The 21,410-nt window shown below is 42.7% G+C and overlaps 1 protein-coding gene across 1 annotated transcript; it reads left to right on the top strand.

Annotated features, from left to right (window-relative positions):
* Window positions 1–2,325: 2,325 nt before the first annotated feature.
* Window positions 2,326–20,717, top strand: sh3rf2 (SH3 domain containing ring finger 2). The gene is made up of 11 exons (XM_075481204.1): window positions 2,326–2,618; window positions 2,904–3,333; window positions 5,976–6,266; window positions 9,464–9,559; window positions 10,619–10,996; window positions 17,779–17,900; window positions 18,077–18,247; window positions 18,471–18,742; window positions 18,830–19,134; window positions 19,230–19,534; window positions 20,157–20,717. Exons 2-11 carry the CDS (start codon window positions 2,905–2,907, stop codon window positions 20,335–20,337), a joined length of 2,550 nt encoding a protein of 849 aa, XP_075337319.1. The 5' UTR covers window positions 2,326–2,618; window position 2,904; the 3' UTR covers window positions 20,338–20,717.
* The last annotated feature ends 693 nt before the right edge of the window (window positions 20,718–21,410 follow it).

The raw sequence follows: 21,410 nt of genomic DNA, 5'->3' as shown, positions 1-21,410 counted from the left end.
ATTTTTTGAAACATCTATTTCTGTTGCTACCAGGAGAATGGATGCATTTGGTGCATTTTTTAAAAATAAATGAAAATGTCCCTGAGCAGAACCTCATTTAGGCTCTGACTGAAACAATGTCAGAGCTGCGATAATAAGCTCTGGCATACATAGATGGGGGAAGATCCTGGTGTGCTACCCAGAAGTAACTAAAGAGGTTCCTTTATTTATTTATCAAATATGAAATATTTACAGGATTCAATCTGCTGGCAGAAGAGGACCAGGCAGAACAAACTGTGGGTGGAAAAACGGTGAAGTTGCTTTATATGGATGTTTAAAAAAAAACGTCTGATGGAAGACTGCCTGCTGCTCTGTATATATTTTAGGCCTAAATTAAACTCTCAGGCTTTGAGGCAGCATGACTGAGTCAGTGGACCCAATGTGACAACACACTGTTATTAGCATATCCCTCTGTTGTCCGCTGGACTTTGTCAGACGATCAATATGGATAAATCACCTGAATACAAGGCAAGGTGTCAACATTACACACAAGCTTATGGCTCGTCAAAAAAACTATAGATGTTCCAGTTGAGCCAGTTTGACCGGAGTACCGTGTTTCTGCCCCGAACACAAGTCTCATTCTCCTCTTACACAGCCTGCCTCTATTGAAACTGCTTAATATAACTTTAGGAAGGAAGAAAGAAAAACAACATAAATGAGTCACCTGGGAACTGCTGAAACCGACTGCTACTAACTTTTTAGTGGAGGATTAGTAAGGGAGAAGTTAATTATGTGGCTTTGACACACCTAATGTGTCGTTCTATTTGTGGGTAATCCTCGCCAAACTGCTGCACGAGGATTATACATTTTGACTGACGCCGTGTTCAAATTAAACTGCTGAAACGCAGCCTCATAAACGCTGAAGCACATCTGCAAATAAAACATAGTCAAATGATCAAACAAGGTGGCAGAAAGAGTCCCAAAAAAAAGGGACGATGAGGCAGTGCTGAGACGGATCACATTCAGTGAGTTAGCAGCACTCTCGGTAAGACAGCGCTTTAAATAAAACATGAAAGCTGGAGAAGAAGGCACTCTGCTATATACAGAAACTTGTGGCAAGCCATGATATTCTGAGAGACTGCACAGCCGGCTCAGAGGCATCCAAGGGAGACCCTTCCCTTTGCATGGGACAGTCGGCATATCGGAACCATCAAACATGGTCCCTCACCCCACAACACAGAGGGCTCTGCTGCGGAGGCCAGACTGACTGGCAGTCTGCGAGGAGCTGATAAGCACACAGGAGCCGGCTTCCTCTGAATGGCAAAACAAACACTTTCTTTCCTCTTTATCTCTGAAAGGATGACAGAGGATCAGTCAACTACACATGAAAGCGTTACACTCATCAGGAGGTTAAGTTTTAGTCTGGGAAAACATTTTCAAAGCTCGAATCGGATCTTGTTTAGGACTCCCCTCCGCTGCCTGAGTCACTGTGACAAGCTCGACAGGAGGGCCCTGTATCTGTGTTGATGTGAACATTTGAATAAGTCATGGCCTTTTCTGTTGCTCTCAGTCGCTCCGTAAAAGCCATATGTACATTTTTAGAAATCCCATGGTTCTGCTGACGTGAAGAGAGACTTGAAAGATTCATGCTTGTTTAAAAAATTCAGCATGATGTCCTGAACTTACAGTGCATAGCTGGTATGGATAAATTATTTAACCTTGGGATGCAAGACCGGGAATTGGGGGGTTTGGGGTGTGCGACTGAAATCCAGACAACAATGAAAACTAACGGATAAAACCAATGATTGATTGTGCAGACACCATTTCTGCTTTCATGTCGAGGAATTAGGGGCTAGTACTCTCAGAAATGTGCAACACAGTGATGGGTGATAGGGGGTGCTTGTGAAGCTCAGCTTTGATTTCCAGTAGTGCGGATGTACGCTGTGCAGGTGATGGGAAAATGCAAGACAGCAGGTCAATGAATGCACCAGCAGGGGGAGACCATGTCACATATGTCTGTGTTATAAGCCGTGATTCAATCATATTTCCTTTTTTCTCCCCTACACGTCTAAATCTGTTAATGTGGATACACAAGCATGACCCTTTAGATATATAAACACAATTAAAAATATTACCAGACTGTACAGACTAGTTACATTTTCAGATAATACTAAATGCAAAAAAAATAAAAGATCTGAAACTTTTTTAATCAACCCACACCAAAGACATTCTTAAGGAATGACGGAAACGTTGCCTTTTTTTTCCCAAACAAGTTGACGGAGTTCTTTTTTTTTATTTATTGCTGTAATGATGTTGCAATCCGCCCGGGGAGCTGTTAAGGGTTAAACTGAGTTCCTCTGAAATCCGATCCGGCTCCTGATGAATGAGTGTTTCTGTAGCCAACACCTTCCTGCCAGTTTGTGTCAAACACCAAAACTCAACAAGTGGCTTTCGCGTCTTCGTAAATTTTGGCACGGGTTATGTTGGTCGCGCTAATGTAAGGCTCGCGCGCCCCTCTCGAGCTGCACTGCCGTGTTTCTCGGGTCACGCACTGCGTCATGGAGGCAGAGAAGCACTTACGCATTTCCTAAAAATCGGGAGTTTTCTGGAAAATCCGCTCTGGCTCAGCAGGCAAACATGTGAGTAATTGTAGAATCGCTTGCCTTTGTTTTTCGGACACATATCTGCCGGTATGTCCTGTTGCTGTATCACATGTGCAGCCAGGTGCTAAGCCAGGACACCTGTAAGCGCGAGCAGCACAAAGTTACTGCAAAGTTTCCTTACAGTAATTCCACCTTCTCAATTTCAACTCTTTCAAGTTGTATTGCCGAACACTGAAATCTGTTTTGGAATAGGAATTTGGTCACAGTGTAGTAACGTAATTCTTTCATTGTAGTAACTGTTGTCACTCCTTTTTCTCTCAGCATGGTGGATTACAGTACCTCAGATGTACCAGAGGTCCTCCTCTCAAAGACCGGCGGCCCTTTTAAAATGGAGGAGCTGGCTCTGATGGCCTTGCTGGAATGCCCCCTGTGTTCGGAGCAGCTGGATGCCTCTGCTAAGGTCCTGCCCTGCCAGCACACTTTCTGTATGTCCTGCCTGCAGAGGCAGGAGGGAACCCATTCCCAGCTGTTCTGCCCAGAGTGCGGTGCTCCTGTCCCAGCCAGGACAGTGGAGGAGCTTCCTGAAAACCACCTGCTTGTGCGGCTTCTGGGGGGGCTCAATGGGGTCGAGGGGCAAAGCAGGTCTGCCCAGAGAGCCCGCTATTCGGTGCCCTTGGCCAGGGGCAGCGTCAGAGTCGAGGGAGACCAGCAGCAAGGGAGTCATCACAGAGAGAAACAAGGTCACAGTGAGGTCAGTGCATGGCCCAGCCCTGTTCTCTGCTTTTCTGGGACCCCAAGTTTGATTAGGAATTGTTTGTTTGTTCTTCTGGCTTTTGAAGTCACTTGCTCTCTTAAAAGTTGAAGCATAACGCTCATCAAACGTTCCAAGTTGTAAAACTTTCACTATGTTGTGCAACGTAAAGGTGTGGCTCGCTGGGAAAATACCACTTGTCAAGTTGTAAACTATTTGGGATGCAAAGCACGAGTTGACAGAATAGCAGAATAAAGATCTATAGATGTAGAATTTAATTAGTGTTTTCAACAAGGAATACTTACAGAAATAATGAGCTAATTAGATCAGTAATAAAGCTTGTAACATATCCCACAGTGTCTTGTTCCAACCACATGTGTTACAGGGAGAGCTATGTCATTATAAACGAGGAGCAATATTATGGTGTTTCCTGCCATTATACCCAACCACAGTGTTTATTTATTGGATGACAAAGTATTAGTGTATCTCTTTCGTACCAGGCTAGAACCACTACTGTTGTATGGTACCTGATACGCAGTGTGAATAATTCTGTGGCTTGTGCTGGAGGTTTGATCTGAATTATCAAATGTAAGTCGGTGCTCCTGTCGGCTTAAAGCGATGAGATCCCCTCAGACCTGTGTGGATGGTGTCATTGTTCTACAAGCAAATGTTAAGTCAGAGCTGCACTCGTGATAAGGAATTTAAGCAAAGCCCCAATCCTCCTGAGCCCTGCCCTCAGTCAGACATATGATCTCACTGAGAACTCTTTTAAAACAGTTAATACCTGGAATTCAAGGTAAAGGGAGGTGGGGTTCTACTTGGACACAAATTACAGTTAATGGTTCTTGCGGGACTTTGCACTCAGTCTGTTGGGCTATTGGAATGGCTTAAAGCCCAGCTGTAAATGCAAGATGTCTTCATTTTTACAATGAGTTGCCAGAAGGCTACAATTGATGAAATTCTCTTATTTTGGTCCTTGACAAACAATTGAACAATCTACGATCAAGGCAATTTTTAACATGCACTAAATAGATACTTAAATCATCGTCATTTGACTTAAGCACATGCATTACCTTGATGTTTAAAAGAAGTGGAGCAAAACCTGAAAAAGCTAATTGGCCAAACTTACAAGTATCGAAAAGGTGTGTGAGAGTTAAGGCAAGAGCAAAATGAGGTAAAAAGGTTTTTAATGGTGACAGGGCAAACTTCCAACAGTTAGAAGACATGTAAAAGTTTGGAACTCAAGCACCCAATTTGCCATTATGCAAAGTTCCCCCTGCAAGTTTAACAGTTCGCTTTTGAATAAAACACCTGGTTTTACACCTAAAACTCTCAGCCATTCGCAGACTCACTATCCTCACAATTGACCTTCTGTTGACCAAGTGACAGATGGGACTTCAAGGGTTGAGAACATAAAGCTTAGCTGGTACATCCTAAAAACTTGGGCCACAATTTATCTTTTCATCCTTCACATATTTCTGGAGGACATACTGTCATGGGAGGAAAGTGTGTCAAAAAGGTGACTCCAATGCTTGTTTTTTGGAAACAATGCAGTGGAAAACGAATGAATGGGATCTCCCCTCCCTTTTTACAATTATTCCTTTTATCTATCCCCAGTGGCTGTACTGAGTTGGGGGGGGGGGGGGCATTGAAATATGCCACTCTGTGCTCAGACTCAGTAAAAACGCCTGACTCTGAGCTGGTCTCACTAAATTAATTCAAGCTCATTTTAAACATATTGGAGGTAAATATGTCTTCTTGTAAATGTTATTAGTGAGCATTCTTCTTCTGATTGGGCTGCAGCGACTGTTGTCTTTAAACATGATGAGCTTTTGATGTTTATTATTCAGATGTTTCAGAGTTCCCTTGATATAATATGTAGACGTTTATATCATTTTGTGTACGGTATGTGCATGTATTGATGCTGACCTGAGCTGCTGCCTATCTTGGCCAGTGAAATATATAAAGAGAGAGACCTTATCCTACAATACCAAAGGAAATGACAAAGTAGAGAGGATTGTGTATTTAAGAAGATAAAACACACCTTGCATTGTCACTTGATTTTGAGCGATCGCGCCCAGAGGATTGTGAAGCTAATATAAAGATTATGCATTGTGACACAGAGGAATTACAGCGCTGATGTTTCATCCTCCCGTGTGATGTCAAACGCGGACCTCCCTTCTCTAAAGTGCTCCGAGTACAAAAAACAAAGAGGTCAACAGTTTAATCCAAATCTGCGCCTTGAGTTCAGTCAGAGTTAGAAAAAAAAAAAGAAGCTCAGCAAGATTCATGAGGGTGAGTTTGTAAATGCTGAAAAGGATGTAAAATAATTTACATGGATGAGCCTGATTGAATTTGAACTGAGCGTGGGAAAGATTGAGTCAAATTATATTTCCCATTTGTAGCATTCAGACTATCACTTATCCATATCCATCACATGTATCTGGTCCTGGGCTTTTTATAGATGTTTCCTCTCGTTACGCAATGTCATCCAACAAAGTGCGTGCAGTTTGTCGCAGATATTTGGTATTTGTATTGATAGCGAACATGCATCGTTTCACCAGCTTCAGAAAACCTAAGCTTCATGTTAAATGTCGATTTGTTACGGAATAACTGATATTTGACTCTCGTCTGTTCCTCAGGCGGCTCTCAGAGCCTCAATGTACAGCCAACGAAGGGATATGTCTGGAGAACCGGTCTTCACACCTCCTAATAGTATGAGTCTGAGCCCCAAGGTGGATGATGACTGGCACCACGAGGACACCGGTGACAGTAACAGAGCATCTGTCAGTGGGCTACAGGCAGTCAGCCAGACGCCTCAGCTGCAGCCCCTCGAGCAGCCACAGCCGCAGCCACTCTGCAGGGCGCTGTATGACTTCAACCCAGAAGAGATGAATGTGGAAGACAGTAAATATTGCCTCAGCTTCCTCAAGGTCTGCCACTCAAACTGCCGACTTCACACTACAGGAATAGCTTGTTTTCACTGGCCTCAGTGTGTGTACATTTAGTCTTTACTGTGTTTACTAGGCTAGATCAAACACCACCACTGCCATCATACAAATGAGCAATTACATTTGAATTAATACTCGCACACTAACCCTTACCCAACCTACCAAATCTAGGTGAATTCAGATTTGAATTCATTTTTACACACTAATATGCAACATTTTGGGCACCCGCGGTCATAATTAGGAGTAGAAACTCGCCTACACGTGTTAAAGGTTCATTTCCAAAGCCAAAGCTTGTGCATCCCACATGGTCAAAACTTAGCTGTGTTGATTAAGGTCTGAGACTTTCAAAAACATTGGGCCTCATGCAAGAACATTTTCGGATTTTAATTCTAAATTTCTCTCACTTTTTTCGTACGAAAACGCCACGTCAGATTCAACAAACACTCTTAAAGCTGCAGTCGGCAGGTTTTCAAAATTGCGAGTCTAAAGTCGGAAAATTCGAACTGATACAACTTTCAGGTCCCTCCCCCAACCTCTAACAAGCTCCGAATCGCCCCCCAAACCCCTCCCCCTCTGTGGACGAGGTTGTGCACGTGAGTTCACACCAGTGTGAGCGCACACAAGCTGGGGCAGAGTCACGCTCAGCAGCGTGTGCACAAGCTGTGATTGACAGGTAGGATTCCTCCACCCTAACTTGATTGGTTAAAAACAGCCGGGAGCACTCGGTTTTTGCAAGCATGATTACAGGCTTCACAGGGAGCTACAGATTTCATTATTTTTCCTAAACAGCCTATTTAATATTCTACTTCCAGAATCCCATGACAATTCAAGCTAATATGACTAAAAAAAAGTTGCCGACCGCAGCTTTAACTTCAGAAAAAGTGTGTAAACGACCTGCGTAAATGATGAATCACACCTGTGCGTATTTAAGTGCACGTGCACGAGGATAGTAGATTTGCATACTCCATGCCCAAAATAATACCATATAAGGCTGTGCTTCCTCTCTCCTGTGCCAGGAAGTGTTAAGTCATGAAAATGGCATCAAGGCTCAAAAACGGGCGCTGAGATTGAAGTTCTGCTTTCAGGTCCTAAAAGGAAAATCTGTCATCTGAATTACGGGACCTGCTAAAGCGAAGAAATGGGAAGCAATTACGAGTGCTGTTAATTCCATGTCACCTGTAGTTTGTAATGTCAGCAAAATACAGAAGAAATGGTTTGAATTGAAAATGGCTTAAAAATGCGCTCGATGACTGAAACTAAAGCCGTGCAATCAGTTGTTGCCTCATCATGATGGCTCTTTGATGGGGCGTCCCATGACGGGGGTCTTCTGGCACCACACCTTCTGGTCTGCCTGGGCTGGTTCAGGTAGTGGGAGACCCTTGTTCATGGCAATATTGTGCAAAAACGCAGCATGCCAGAACAATCTGGCATGCCTTCTCTGGGCTATAGAGCAATTTGCCCCCCGCTGTATCGAGTGACACCCACCTGGCCTTCAGCTCACCAATAGTGCGCTCCACAACAGCACGGGTGCTTTGATGTGTATATGTGTGCAGTCTATTGCTCCGATTATGATTGGCAGTCCAGCCACGGCATGAAAGTCCCTCTTAATTTGTACTTGTTGGACAGCGGTGTATGGGAATTTGATGTACCATGGGTGGTAAACTGATGAGAGTTTTGATAACCAAGGGGAGCGCACGACTCATAGAGGACTGGGACACCCCCAATCTGTCTCCAATCTCCCTCCGTGGCCAAATATCCATGGATGGTGAGGACCTGGACGTGTGGTGGAATTGGGTTTCATCGGCGTGTTTCTCTCTGGAGTTGTGGCTCTAGCAAGCTGCATATTTGCAGCAGCACAGCACAGCAGCACATGTCAGCCATTCGTCTGTCTCCGCAAGAACATCCACACGGTCTCTTCAAAGAGCCTGACGCGCTAATGCATCCAAAAGTAACAGGTCTGCCACTGGTTACGCTTCCCATTGACCTTGTTATATACAGACTCAAATTAACCTTCTATTAGTGCATAATTTAAGTCAAACAGAATAATGTCAGCATCATTATGGGGTATAATGTGTATATTTATTTATGTTTGCTTCAAAGTAATTAAATATACAATCCATTAGTCAAGCAAACTTGATTCGAAACTCCTACGACAGGTCTGGATCACTTGTAAATTCTGTTCGTACTTGAAAGAAAATGTAAAATACGAAAAATTTGGTGAATGTGCAAATTCTTTTAAATCACTCGTACGCACGACTTAAGAACAAATCTGTTGTTGCAGGGTTGTAGGGTTGTTGCATGAGACCCATTGTCTAAAAGGTCAAATCCCCATGGAGGTCCAAACAGTTGCACAGTGCTTCTTTGCTTTTGGAACTCTAAAATAATTCAAAAACAGTTTCTCTTTTCATTCTAAGTATTTAGTCCTTTGGGGTCCAATTCATCCTCTATTTAGTTAAGTTTTTACATCAACTGTAATTTTAGCTGAGGTGCGTTAATTCTCATATTGCACTTTACACATAGAGCATAGATCAGACTTTAATTCTAAGTAATAGTTTGTGTATCTGCTAAATTGCTTATTTTAAAAAAAAAACCCTGATAATTATATTATATAGAGATAGTTAACTGACTCCTGTGTTGTTTCAAATAGTCACAGTCTTTGTTAGATCAACATAGCTTCTCTGTGTCCATAATAGTGAAATGACACACTTTAATGGATGCTTAACCCGCTATCCACCATCACTCTCAGTAGTTAGTGCAGGAAATTCCCAGTAAAGCTGATGCAAAGTGGTCATTGCATTTTATTTAAGAGTGATAACTGAGACTTGTGGAGCTGAGGTCTCAGACCTCTGCTGCGGTGATTTTTACTTACCCTGAAGGATCTCCGAGGTTGTTATATAAGGGCCTCGGCTCTCGTATGCTCTCCATTAAAGCTCACTTGAGCTCGCCTTTCTTTTTAATGCAGGTGGTCAAATGGTTTTTAGAGGCTGGCCGCAGAAAGCACGGGGCCCGTAGACACAAAGGGAGCTGATGTCACATGCTTCAGCAGAAACGCGGGGCTCGGAGAGTTTCTGAGCTGAGTGCTCAGACTCCAGGGCAAGCTCGCTCTGCTATAAGCATCTGATGTCCATTTTTGTCGGTGCTCTCTGAGTATTTGTGACTTTTTTTTTTCTGGTTTGCAGGGAGACATTCTGACTGTCATCAGACGAGTGGATGAGAGCTGGATTGAAGCCAGGCTAGGCGAAAAAGTTGGAATTTGTCCTCAACAGTTAATAGAGGTGAGTTATTCACTTCTTTCTTCCTCTCAACATTGTTTGAGTTATGCGCTTTGGCCCTCTTTGTTGTAGCACTTCAGTCTGATAGTGTAGCCAATCGTACCAGAGATGTAGTGGCCAGATGTCATTGATTCCAGGTCACCGCCTGAACATTATATTTACTTTCATTCAAATTTTTGATTCCCCAGTAAAAGTCGCCCCTGTGCTGCAAAGCGCTGAGGCAGAAAGCGCATCTGTGAAGCCCTGCTGTGTCTGCAGCTGCTCATTAGTGTGTGACTATGTGGCTTACTCAGGTTTTCAAGGCTTGCTTAGCTAGTTGGCTGTCATTTGCTTTCCTCTCTACTTTCTGCCTCAAGGAATTAACTTCAGCCATGCTGGGTAGAGTTGTATTTGTTCTTACACTGAGGTCATTGTGGTACCGTGCTCAGTTTTTGTTTCCCTTTCTAACTTGCCATCAGTTTGATATAGCTTTTCAATGAATATCTGGAATCCTCTCGTCTCATTAGCCTTCTCCTCCTCTTGCACCTGCTTTTTTTCCCCCATGTCTTTATCTAACACCTCGCCTCGGTGATGCTCTTTATCTGTCTCTACCTCTGCAGTCTTTTCTCTGTCCTTCCACTTTCCTTCTCTCCTCTCTGAGCCTGTCTCTCCTTGTGTCGTGCAGCCAGGCGTGAAGGCACAGTAATGCTTTCTCTGCTTGGGTGGCATAACAGCACATCACTTTGCAGAGTGAAAGCATTAACCCTGCCATGCCTGTCTGTCTGCCTGCCCGTCTGTGCAACTCCTTTCTCAGCGCCAGTCAAACCTTCCTGGCTTATTTGCTGGTACTTATCATTCTGCCTGCCTCTGAGCCTGCCTGTCCAACAGGTTGTTGGGGTTAGCCGAGTAGGGATAAGTGGGTGTGTTTAGGCAGCCGTTTTGCTGATCAGCAGGAGCTGAGGTTGGCAGGCGCTGGTAGCAGGTAGGAGCGAGTTGAAGAGGATTTTCTTGACTCGGGATTGTGCGTCCTGTGTTTGGATTATTTTTACTGTTGCGTCTTCTTTTTTCATTTATCTGTTTCAGCCAATCTCCACCGCTGCCAAACAGCCAAAGGGAAAGAGTCGTAAGGCGGGTGACTCAGCAGAATCTCACCATCAAGCTGGCAGTAGGGGCACAGACAAGGCCACTGACGCATCCAGCAGGACTGCCCATTACGGAGTCCCTCAAGTCCCAGCAAAGACACCTATCATCAATGCTTTGCTTCTGCCCAACCAGCGGAAACAGCCCTCAGTCGGCAGCAGCAACTTTTATCAGACGTCCACCAACATCAGCACCTTCAACCGCCAGGGTCAGTCGCAGCGTTTCTCATTACCCTCTGCAACGCACGGCCGCTCTTACCCTTCCAGAGTGAATTCTCGGCAGCTTAGCCAGCACTCTGACTCTAACAGACACCTGTTACAGGTGAGTCACGTGTGAGTCACAACTTCTTATGCATGCATGCTGTTCTCTTCTCATCACCTTTGTGTTAAATCATGTTTGGCTTCATCCTCATGGCAATGCAATTTTTTAGCATATCATTGGTGGGCAGCAAAAGGCACGCTGGTTTTCAGCGAGATAATAGAAGTGTTTATTTGAATCACTAAGAAATCAAGTTGGCCTCAAGAGTGGAGAACGGGAACCATGACACTATGCTGAAGGAATGAGTAAGAAAGGGGAGTCATGCTTTTGTTGGCAGCAGTGTGATGAAGGGGCTCTTGTGAAGAGAACACAGATGTGGAAAAGAGTTAGATAAGATATATGTGAGGACTGGAGGTGAGTGGAACATAACAATCTTTAATCATGAAACTTGGGATAGAAGCCAGGGTCTCCTCTCAGAAATGATTTACGGTTCAGGAAGCTGTGAGTATGAGAAGAGGGAGGAGGGAAGCTCATTTAACTTAAACATTTGATAGGATTGTGTTAGACACGTCTAGGCCTAGGAGTCATAATATCAAATGGAAAACTGTGCTCAACTTTGCTGCTATCGTGCCATCTAAATTCATTACTTACCTTAATGTTACAAGTCGAGGTTATTTCAGTTGAACAAAACCTCTGATTCTAATGAGGAGCTTTTCTGCCTCAACCTTTCAGGATAATTGCTATTTCACTCTTTATGTGACCAACACTATATGTGCTGCGTGTTTTGTAATGATTGTTGCAACGAGGGAGTGTTTTCATCCTCCTAAAGCCAGCAAGGGCATTGAGAAGCTACAGCGCTTAATTTTTGTTGATCTTGTGATTCATTTTGCTGTCATCACCAGCCGAGAGGTTTTTGGTTTATATATATTTCAAAAGAATATTTAATGTAAATTGCAGTTGCCATTCATTCTCTTGAAAAACAATGTAGGAGAATACTGTAAGCATGGCAACGAGTCTTAGCCAGCTAGTGCCTGTGGAAACTTTTATAATAAAGCCTGCCGCTCTGCCTCCTGAGTTAACAACCCTGTAGTTACACACGCAGGAGCATGAAAATTCCAAAACCTGTTGGCGAAAAATCAGGAGAGGAAGGGAGGTGGAGGGGATCGAGGAGTTTAGATAAGAAAGGAGGAAATGGGAGAGATTAGGCGGGAAGAGGAAAAAATGTGCGAGGAAATACTGGGGAAGAATGGCATAAAGCTGGGAAGAGAAACTCAATACTAAAGTTGTAAGCAGAAAAAAGGCAAAACACGAGGGAGAAAGGAGGAGGAAGACAAATGAGGGATAGATGTAGAGAGTGGGAGGCTTTGAGAGTCCCTCAGTGTGTCTGCTTATCGCTCTTATGCTTATGATGATGAGTCACTTGTGAAGTTGGTTACATAACAGACCCCGCCATCCCCAGCCTTCAAACTCCTTCCTCTTCACTAAGCAGGTAACACTTTCATATCAGTGTGCCGGGAATGGCTGGAGAGCCACGCACTTCCCTTTTTTAAAGGAGCAGGGGGCCATGTCCCTCTACTTGAGGCTGAACCTCCCCGGCGACCAAGCCAGCCTGTGTGCTATTCTTAGGATTGCGTCCCATCAGCTCTCACCTCTGGCTTTGCTTGCTGTTACAGAGAGAGCTGCAGTTTCCCTCCCACTGTGGATGAAATAATGCGTATTAGTATGAATATTGGCATAGTTACGTAAGAGCAAAATTTAGGATAGAAATGTGCCACAAGCTAAAACAAGTCGACCCCCGATCAAAGTTCCGTGATACAGAAGAATATCTGACGTTGTTGTTTACTCATCAGGAAGGATTGAGCCTGAGAACTGACCACATTTAAAAGCATGTGGTTAAACTCTGATCAGAGGATGTACAGTTGTAACAGATTTAGAATCAAGTTACATCATTGTGTGTCTTGTGTTTAACCACGCAAAGCTCTGATACTGTATATGAGAACCTGAAGCTAAACGCATATACTGATGTAGAGCCAGTTTAAAAGACTCACCATGAGGTGTTTCATAGGAACAGGTCAAAAGGTTGTTCAACAGAGGCGACAAAGAGACCGTTGCTGTACAATAGTTGATCTGGACGAAAGTTTTCACACTCTGACATTAGATGGTTTATTTTAGGATTAAAAGTTTCTATCCATCTCAAACCCATTCTCAAACGAGGTACAAAAACTAAGAGCAGGAGTTAATAGACCAAATACTGTCATCCGGATGCACGGAGAGGGGACACCGCCGCCACAATTAAGGGCCGCCCACACCTAGAAAACTAACAAACAATAACTGTGAAATTAAAAGATGGATGTTAATATCGTTGTAATTCTAGAGGATCGTTGAGCCCACACCATAACTAAAACAATAACAACATTGGACAATATCTTTCTGATTACTTTCAGAGTGATTTGATGAAGATGAAACAAAACTAAAATGTAATGAAAATACAGCTGGGATCACTGTGGTTGTACTGCGCTCTACTTCACTCTGTTCTTTCATTATCATTCATTTTCTTTGTACTAAGAACAGAGACATGCTAAATGACCCACTTTATCCATGTCCTGACGACTTCTTGTATGTCGCTAATTGATGGTGCAGAAAACACTTTTCCTCTGAAATCCCCACGTCTATACTTCGTCACTTCATCACTTTAAGTTGATATGACTGCGCTTCCAAGCAGTCTTAGACGCCCTGAAATTTGCTCAACTCAACTCAACTCAACTCAAACTTTATTTATAGAGCACATTTAAAAAACAACCGAGGTTGACCAAAGTGCTGTACAGGATAAAAGCTGCATTAAAGGTAAAAGTGAATAATGCAACCGTTCCAAGCAGTTAAAATTAATAGGTCAATAGATGCTCCTTATTGGTGTCTTATTGGTGTCCTATTTGACAATTTACAGGATGTCATCAAGTTGATGTTGACCCATAAGAAAGAATGCTTCCAATAAAAAGTACATCCTAATGAATATACGGAAAATGAAGACTCTCATTTTAACCAACGAGCACTTAGCTCGTGGGGCAGCCATGCATTTTCCCCGTCACGCCCTGAGGTAATACAGTCAGTCGTGGACGACTGCAGAAAACTGCAGCCGCTGTGATCTTGTGAGCTTATTGTTGATGATGTCAGCGTGATGTCATTGTGAGTCAAGATCAAGCTGGACAGATGTCAAAATGTCACACACGTGACTCTGCGCAGGTCCGGCTCTTCTTTAACAGGCCTAACAGTCGCAGTTAGCAGAGAAGAGAAACGCTTTGAAATCTCAAGCACAGCAACACCCGACTTCAGCCTGACCTGACGTCTAATTAGCCAGGTAATTAAAAAAGACCTGTAGCTGTGAAGGGATTTAACATCGGTGGTGAATCATTTAAACATTTTCATCCTGCAAATGCGTCATAGTTTTGCACAATTATTGAGATAAAGTTTGTAGCATTTTTAAGAGTTAAAATATATTGAGGGACTCTTTTAGGCTAATTTAACAGCTGATTTTTAATGCATTTTTTTTCCTTTTTCAATTAGAGCAAACAGCCAATATATGCAATTAGGTTTTCGCTGTTATAAAAAGACTTAGGACAAAAAATCCAATCATCCATTTTCTATGCCATCTCCGCTCTGTTCATGGTGGTCGGGAGTTAGGAAAAAAAATGCTGATTTGAAGAAAGAACAGTCTCTGAATCAGGGACATTTTCAAACAAAAACAATTGAAAAGGGATATTCATGACCTTTTCATTGTGAAATACAATTTAAACATATTGAGTCTCTTTTTAAAATATTTTATATATATATATATATATATATATATATATATATATATATATAATAATCAAGACTTATTAATCTGATTTTGTTTTAATGCCCTAAGAACATACTTAATTTTGAAGACTGATTGGTTCTCAATGAAAATCTGTCTTTGATCATGTAAATGAGATGCTGCTGGTTGACTGCTCTCTATGGAAGCAGGACACCAAAACCTTGATGTTAACATTCAGTTTATTGGTTAGTTTATGCTTATGTTTATTTGTGGCTGCAGGACCATGCCATTCAAATGACTATGTACTTTCTCCCCGACTTATAGCAGATATTTCCTCCTTGCCGCTGCTGAGTCAAAGCACCTGGCCATCGCGTGACTAAAGAAAGCCCTTTGAGTTGTGAAAAGAACTAAATAATTGAACATGTAAAAAAAAGAAAAACTACATTTTCAATGAGATGGAAGAAATTTGCTGATAAAAGCTGATTGATTGGATGTAAACATTTTTTTAAAAAGCCTACCCCTTTTTATCTCCCTTATCTGTAAACTTAAAGTGATTTTGTAAACATCAGATGGAGCAGGGAGCTCTTATTATTCTGGGCATGGCTGCTTTCTAAAAAAAAAATGTTTGAAATAAAAACTAATGTGTAAGCCATAACAGATGTTGACAAAAACATGACAGTGAGGCTCATCCGCCCCCTTTTCTCCTACATAATAGATTACTGATCTGTCTGCAGGACATAGCCTTCTGCATGAAGCTTCACCGCGCAGCCTTTGACAAGTGAGGCCATAGTGAGATTCCTGGCAACATCGTAGTTATTGCTATTTTTGTGCTTTTGAACAACAGTGTTGTGTAACAGCGGGAGAGCTTAAGGATCCAGGAACATTCCGCATATAGGAAACCCCCATGCCCTCAGGCCAGCATTAATGCTTGAAGTAGTCATTCAGTGGTGGTGCCAGGAATAGCAGCAAATGTCTATGATTGACATGACAAAGTAATGGGCAGTAGAAAGTTGTTTCTGCATCTCTTTATGATAAGGAATAGAAATAAGGATATGTGAGGGGCCTGTTTGAACCGAGAAGAAAATAAAAGCAATGCACCAAAATCTCATTCGGTCCCTCCCAAGTAACGCAATTAGAGGTATTAAGCTCTAAAATATATCATCAGCGGTTGGAAGATTCACCTTTGTGTCACTCCATGACAGTTTCAGGGCTGACTCACAGTCTGCTGCTTTCAAGCCTTTCAAAGTCTTTCAGCTCTCAGATTCATATAGAGAAGCTTTGATCACGAAGATAAGATACTGAAAAAGTCTGTGCTTATCTATATTTTATTCTGTTTCCCCACATGTAATGTGTACATCATCGTTGCATCAGCGAGCTGAAAATAAGACATTTTTCAGCATTTCAAAGAATGAGCCAGTAAGCCATATTTACTATTCAGGTGACAAATTAAAGAAACGGTGAAATGTAAGGTCTCTTGCTTCCCTGAAAGAGAAATGGCTTTAGTCAATGAATGGTTTTATGAGATGGGAATTATGTAATGATAGCAATCCTCTGCTGTGAACAATCACAGTTCACAGCAGGCTCATACAAATGGGATTTGGACTGTGCAGACTGCACAACCATCATTAAAACACCTAATAAGAGAAGATTTGCTTTTAATTGTCTGAGAAAATGAGAAGCCTGATGTCATCAAATGTCTGTCCTGCAATTATACACATGTTCTCTCCAAAATTGTTTTTTATTTCTTTATGTTCTTTTTCATACCAGCCATTAAATCACTTTAATCTCAAACACACGTTGTACTTGCAGCCATATTTCGAGACGACTGCAGGGGCGTCATCACTTAAATCAGACTAATTATCATGTCCAGCAAAGCCCGATTTTTAAATGATGCCAAGCATTAAAAATCTTGCTTAAGCAACTTCGAAAAATTCCATTTATATACACTTAAAATGAATTTAGACTGGCAGCAGGTGCGGTGGGATTCATCCTAATGCCAGCACATGTGAGGAATAGCCATGGACAAGGGGAGTGAAACAAGACTCTTTTAGAGACAGTTTAATTACAAAGTCTGAAACCAGGTTAGATATATCTGTGTGGAATAAATGTCCAAACATGTCTGTTAAGATTGTGCTGCAGGCAATGAGGCAGGGCAGAAAAACAGAGCTGTGGCTGATGTTAAAAATCATTAATGGCCTGACAATAGATCAAAAGGCAAAGAAGAAAAGCCATACGGGACAACTTGTGTCTCGTAATTAATTCTTCTCAACTTTGATAATTAATTTCTCTCACTCTGTTCATAAAGTTTTCGGTGACACCTTCCAGCCGACATAATTATGTACCCCTGAGGAGAACTAATCAATACTTCAAGTCCAATATTCCCTCTGCTCTTGTGTTATTAAGCTCAGATGGTAGCCAATTGAAATGAAATGATGATGTCTTACATGATAACATATTTAACAATGGGCATTTATGATCTACTTCCACTGCTGTCGATTTTTACTTATCTTCTAAGCTGTCCTCCACTGACCCCTTGTATGTTTATTTATTTGTGTTTTTGACACAATTAAGTTGTCTGAATCTGAATCTGAATAAAGCCTTTACAAAGTGCAATACAGGCACTGTTAACATGTGCCCCAAACCAAAATGCCCCCACATGACCACCAGAAAAACTGTCTGCGTCGATAGTAGACGTCACACCGAGAGAAAAGAACATTTCCATGACAAAGTACATTTTTAGCAAAGAACTACTTAGACATGGTTTTCTGATAACCTAAGTAATATTTATCCTTTAGGACAGAATTCTTTCACTTTGATCTAGACTGAGCAGATAAATGGATTAACATTAAACTCTGTGTAGGCCATCTAATGACGTCATCTGGACCCCCCTTCCTATCAGAGTCTCACCATGGCCTTTTATGGCCTTAAAAACTAATGAGAACCTCCCACAGAAAGCCAACGCAGCTGTACATTCTTGCTTTTATAAATGTGTCATGCATCATGCTTTGCATTCCACATGATAGTTTTTGAATGATAATCCGCTGCATTTTAGAGTGAGAAGAAGATGACCAGCGAGACCCCGCCCACCGTCTCTATGGCTCTGGTGAACCCCCAGATGCCCTCTGCCTCAGCTGACAGCAAGAACTCCTCCACACAGCAGCTCTCCATCAGCGTGTGAGTCACAGTTTTAAACATTATGTTAATGGTATGACGAATGGTATGTACAATTGAATGTGAGCAAGATGAAGAGAATAAGTAACTTAGATACCCTTTAAAAATGCAGCACAGTCAGGAGATGTAGCATAAAAAGTGTTGGAATAACAAAACAAACCTGCTGTTTGACTCCTCAGTTGTGCCGTTCTGTACTCCTACAAACCTCGACGTCCGGAGGAGTTGGAACTGAGGAAAGGAGAGATGGTGGGAGTGTATGGAAAGTTCAAAGAGGGCTGGCTGCGTGGGCTGTCGCTCAGAACGGGCAAAGTGGGAATTCTTCCTGGCAACTATATCACACCTGTGCTCAGGTGAGAGGCTGTGATCTCTGAGTGCAGAAAGTGGGAGTTAAAAGACATTTGGATTTGGACAGTCATTTAATGTGGATTGGATGAAAAGCTATCACGCACACATTTCAAAGATGCATGAACAGTATATCCACAGCAGTGGCTGCTCAAATTTTGTTTAAAGTATAGCATGATATATAGAAAAAAAATTATGTTTACACCTATGCAACTATTTGCTCAACTACAGAACCTCAGCCAGACTCCTGGAGACCAAAGCCGCTAATTTGTCCTCACAGTACAACACGGTCACTGGAAAGAAACCCACAGCTCCAAAGAATCCTGCTGTGGTCCTTGCACTTGATAGGATGAACGGTGATGGAACGACATACTCAACAGGACAGGTCCCGTCTGTGCCAAATGGAGCACAGCATGCAATGTCAACCGGCTCTGCGAAGCCATCCTTCTATGGGAGTTCTCAAGGTTGGGACACTGTGAGGCGAGTTTTTAACCCACATAGAGGTGAGTGTGAAACATCTGTCTCCTCTTTGCTTCATTCAGTTAAGAGATTTTGTCAGAATGCCTCTTAATATTTGCATATTTTTTTAGGATCAAACCGTTCCTCACATATGTCCACCTTCAATATGCCGTCCAACTCGCAACACTTTGCACAAGTTCAGGCTTCAGGCTACTCACCTGCCCTGCAGAGGAAGAAAAACAGCAACGTTCTATCCAGTTATAGCAAACCACTGGGCTGGATGACTGAGCCAGCAGCGCCCTCTGCTGCTGCAGCCATGAAGGACAAGAACTTCACCGCCCATTACGAGGCAACATTTCAGCACCACAGACAGCCAGCAAGTGCACCTCAGTCAATTCTGGTCAGACCTGACCCATACAAGAGCAGTACAGACAAGGTAATTTTAGGCTTGGTTTTGTTTTGGACTTATTTTCACTATTCAGTGTGCCTAAACTATTCATGTGATTCAGTGTGAATGTTGCACTTCCATAGCCTCCGAAGTCAGTGCGGTTCCTCACGGATGAAGATTCCCCACTTCCAAGACATCGGACCTCCTCTTGGTCATCAGGAACTCAGGTTACCCCCAACTATAATCCTGGGCCCCCTCCTTTGGAAGTGTGGGCCCCTTCGCTCACCCTTGGGAGAGATGGGCCGGGGATCATTCTCAGCGAAGGAAAAGGTCCTATCTTCAGGAAAGGCCATGAAACAGCCATCTCAGATCAAATTTCTTACCCACAAAAACCAAGATCCTCACAGCCGTCGCTATCGGCCCTGTCAGCTCAGTTCAGCCCGAGCAGGTATACTGGGTGTGTTCGCCCTTGCATATAGAGAGTCGCATGCATGTTTGAAAATCATGTCTGAAATCATACAACACCAAGCTTCTCAAAACCAGACTAACTTTCTTGTCCATATGCTCAACTCAACGCATGTGGACCATGGCGCTTCACACAAGCTCCACATTTCCATCTTTTTGTAAAAACGTATAGGTGTATATTCATACAGTCAAATTCTCGATACAGCCGCTGTCATTGGCATATTATTCAGTTTCTTTTGTTAGAAGGCCACACTCGTCAGAAATCTCGTCCAATAAAATCCAGAATTTATAACCAAATATATATAATTTGGTGAAATCATCATTCAAGTAACTTAAAAACATCTGTGCAGTGAATTGCTTTACTTACATGTACAATGTCCTCCCACTGAGAAAGTTAGAGGCAGCAGAGTGTCTTGAATGTTTACTCACGCAGCCCATACTGCCACGCTGTGGTCCCATGCATGCATACCAGGGCAAGGATGGTGGTCCATGTTTCCGAACCGACTTAACTGTGCATGTAACTATGTTGACCGATTGACTACTGGACAAGAAAAACTAAATAGGCATCCTTTCCTTTGTTTTTTTCTGTTTTTTTTTTTTTTCAGACACAGAGTCACTACAACGCATTTAGCCCAGACAGACTCGGAGCTCAGCCTGCTTCAAGGAGAACTGGTCCTCGTCCACAGACCTCGACCTGACGGGCGGGTTCTTGTTACTCAGGAGAGCAGTGGGCGGACAGGCTTATACCACAGCAGTGTACTTCAAGATCTCGAGAGGCTCAGCTGACTGTGTATTTCTACTGTAGTTGTGTATATTTCTATATTCTATGTGTTTAAACTGCCAAATTACTTGAGTGACCAAGTGAAAAGCGTGTGTTGAGATCCAAATCTAATGAAAGCTGTTGAGAGTGTGGTTACTAGAGATATATTTTGTGTCCTTCAGTGTGCGCGCATGTTTGTGGCAAGTACTATTATCATATTTTTGCACTAAAACCCACTTCATGACTGTTCCTTGTTTCATACCCATGTAACACGCAATGGTTAGTGCCTTTGTCAGAACCCACAGAACAAAAAAGAATCTATAAAAATATATATTTGAGTTTATTTAGAGAAAATACAAGGTATTATATCTGTACCGCCTATGTATTAAAATATACCTACAGAGCATTGGTAGTTTGGTGTCTTCAGGTGTAAATTATAACTGACGACATAATTTAACATGTAAGCCTCTATTTACAGTGGTAGCGTGATAGGATGCCACCTGTGCAACAAGTCCAGTCGTGAAATGTCCTCGCTACTAAATATTCCAACTGTCAACTGTCAGAGGAATTATAACAAAGTGGAAGCAATTGGGAAAGACAGCAGCTTAGCCACGAAGTGACAGGCCATGTAAAATGACAGGCCGGGGTCAGCGGATGATGAGGCCCATAGTGCGCAGCGGTTGCCAACTTTCTGCAGAGTCAATCGCTACAGACCTCCAAACTGCATGTGGCCTTCAGATTAGCTCAACAACAGTGCGTAGAGAGCACAAAGTGCACAAAACAAAGTCCATAAATACATGGATGAGTGAGTTTGGTATGGAAGAACTTCCCAGATAGCAAAACTCTTTTGGCCCATATCCGGCCCACATACAGCATTGGCTGATGGCACTTGGACGGTCCGCTCATGTTGGCCAAAAGTGGGCCACAACCAAGCCATCACAATGCCAGATGTCAACCAAAAACAGACCAAATAAACCAGCACTCTGTGCACTTGAGTGACTCCGGCTGTGCACAGAGTCCTGATCTCAATCCGATAGCACACCTTTGGGATGAATTAGAGCGGAGACTGTAAGCCAGGCCTTGTCCAACATCTCGTCTG

Source organism: Odontesthes bonariensis, chromosome 13, assembly GCF_027942865.1.
Source record: "Odontesthes bonariensis isolate fOdoBon6 chromosome 13, fOdoBon6.hap1, whole genome shotgun sequence".
NCBI classification, from domain to species: domain Eukaryota; kingdom Metazoa; phylum Chordata; class Actinopteri; order Atheriniformes; family Atherinopsidae; genus Odontesthes; species Odontesthes bonariensis.
Note: the sequence above shows the minus strand (reverse complement) of the source record. Positions and strands in the feature narration are given on the sequence as shown.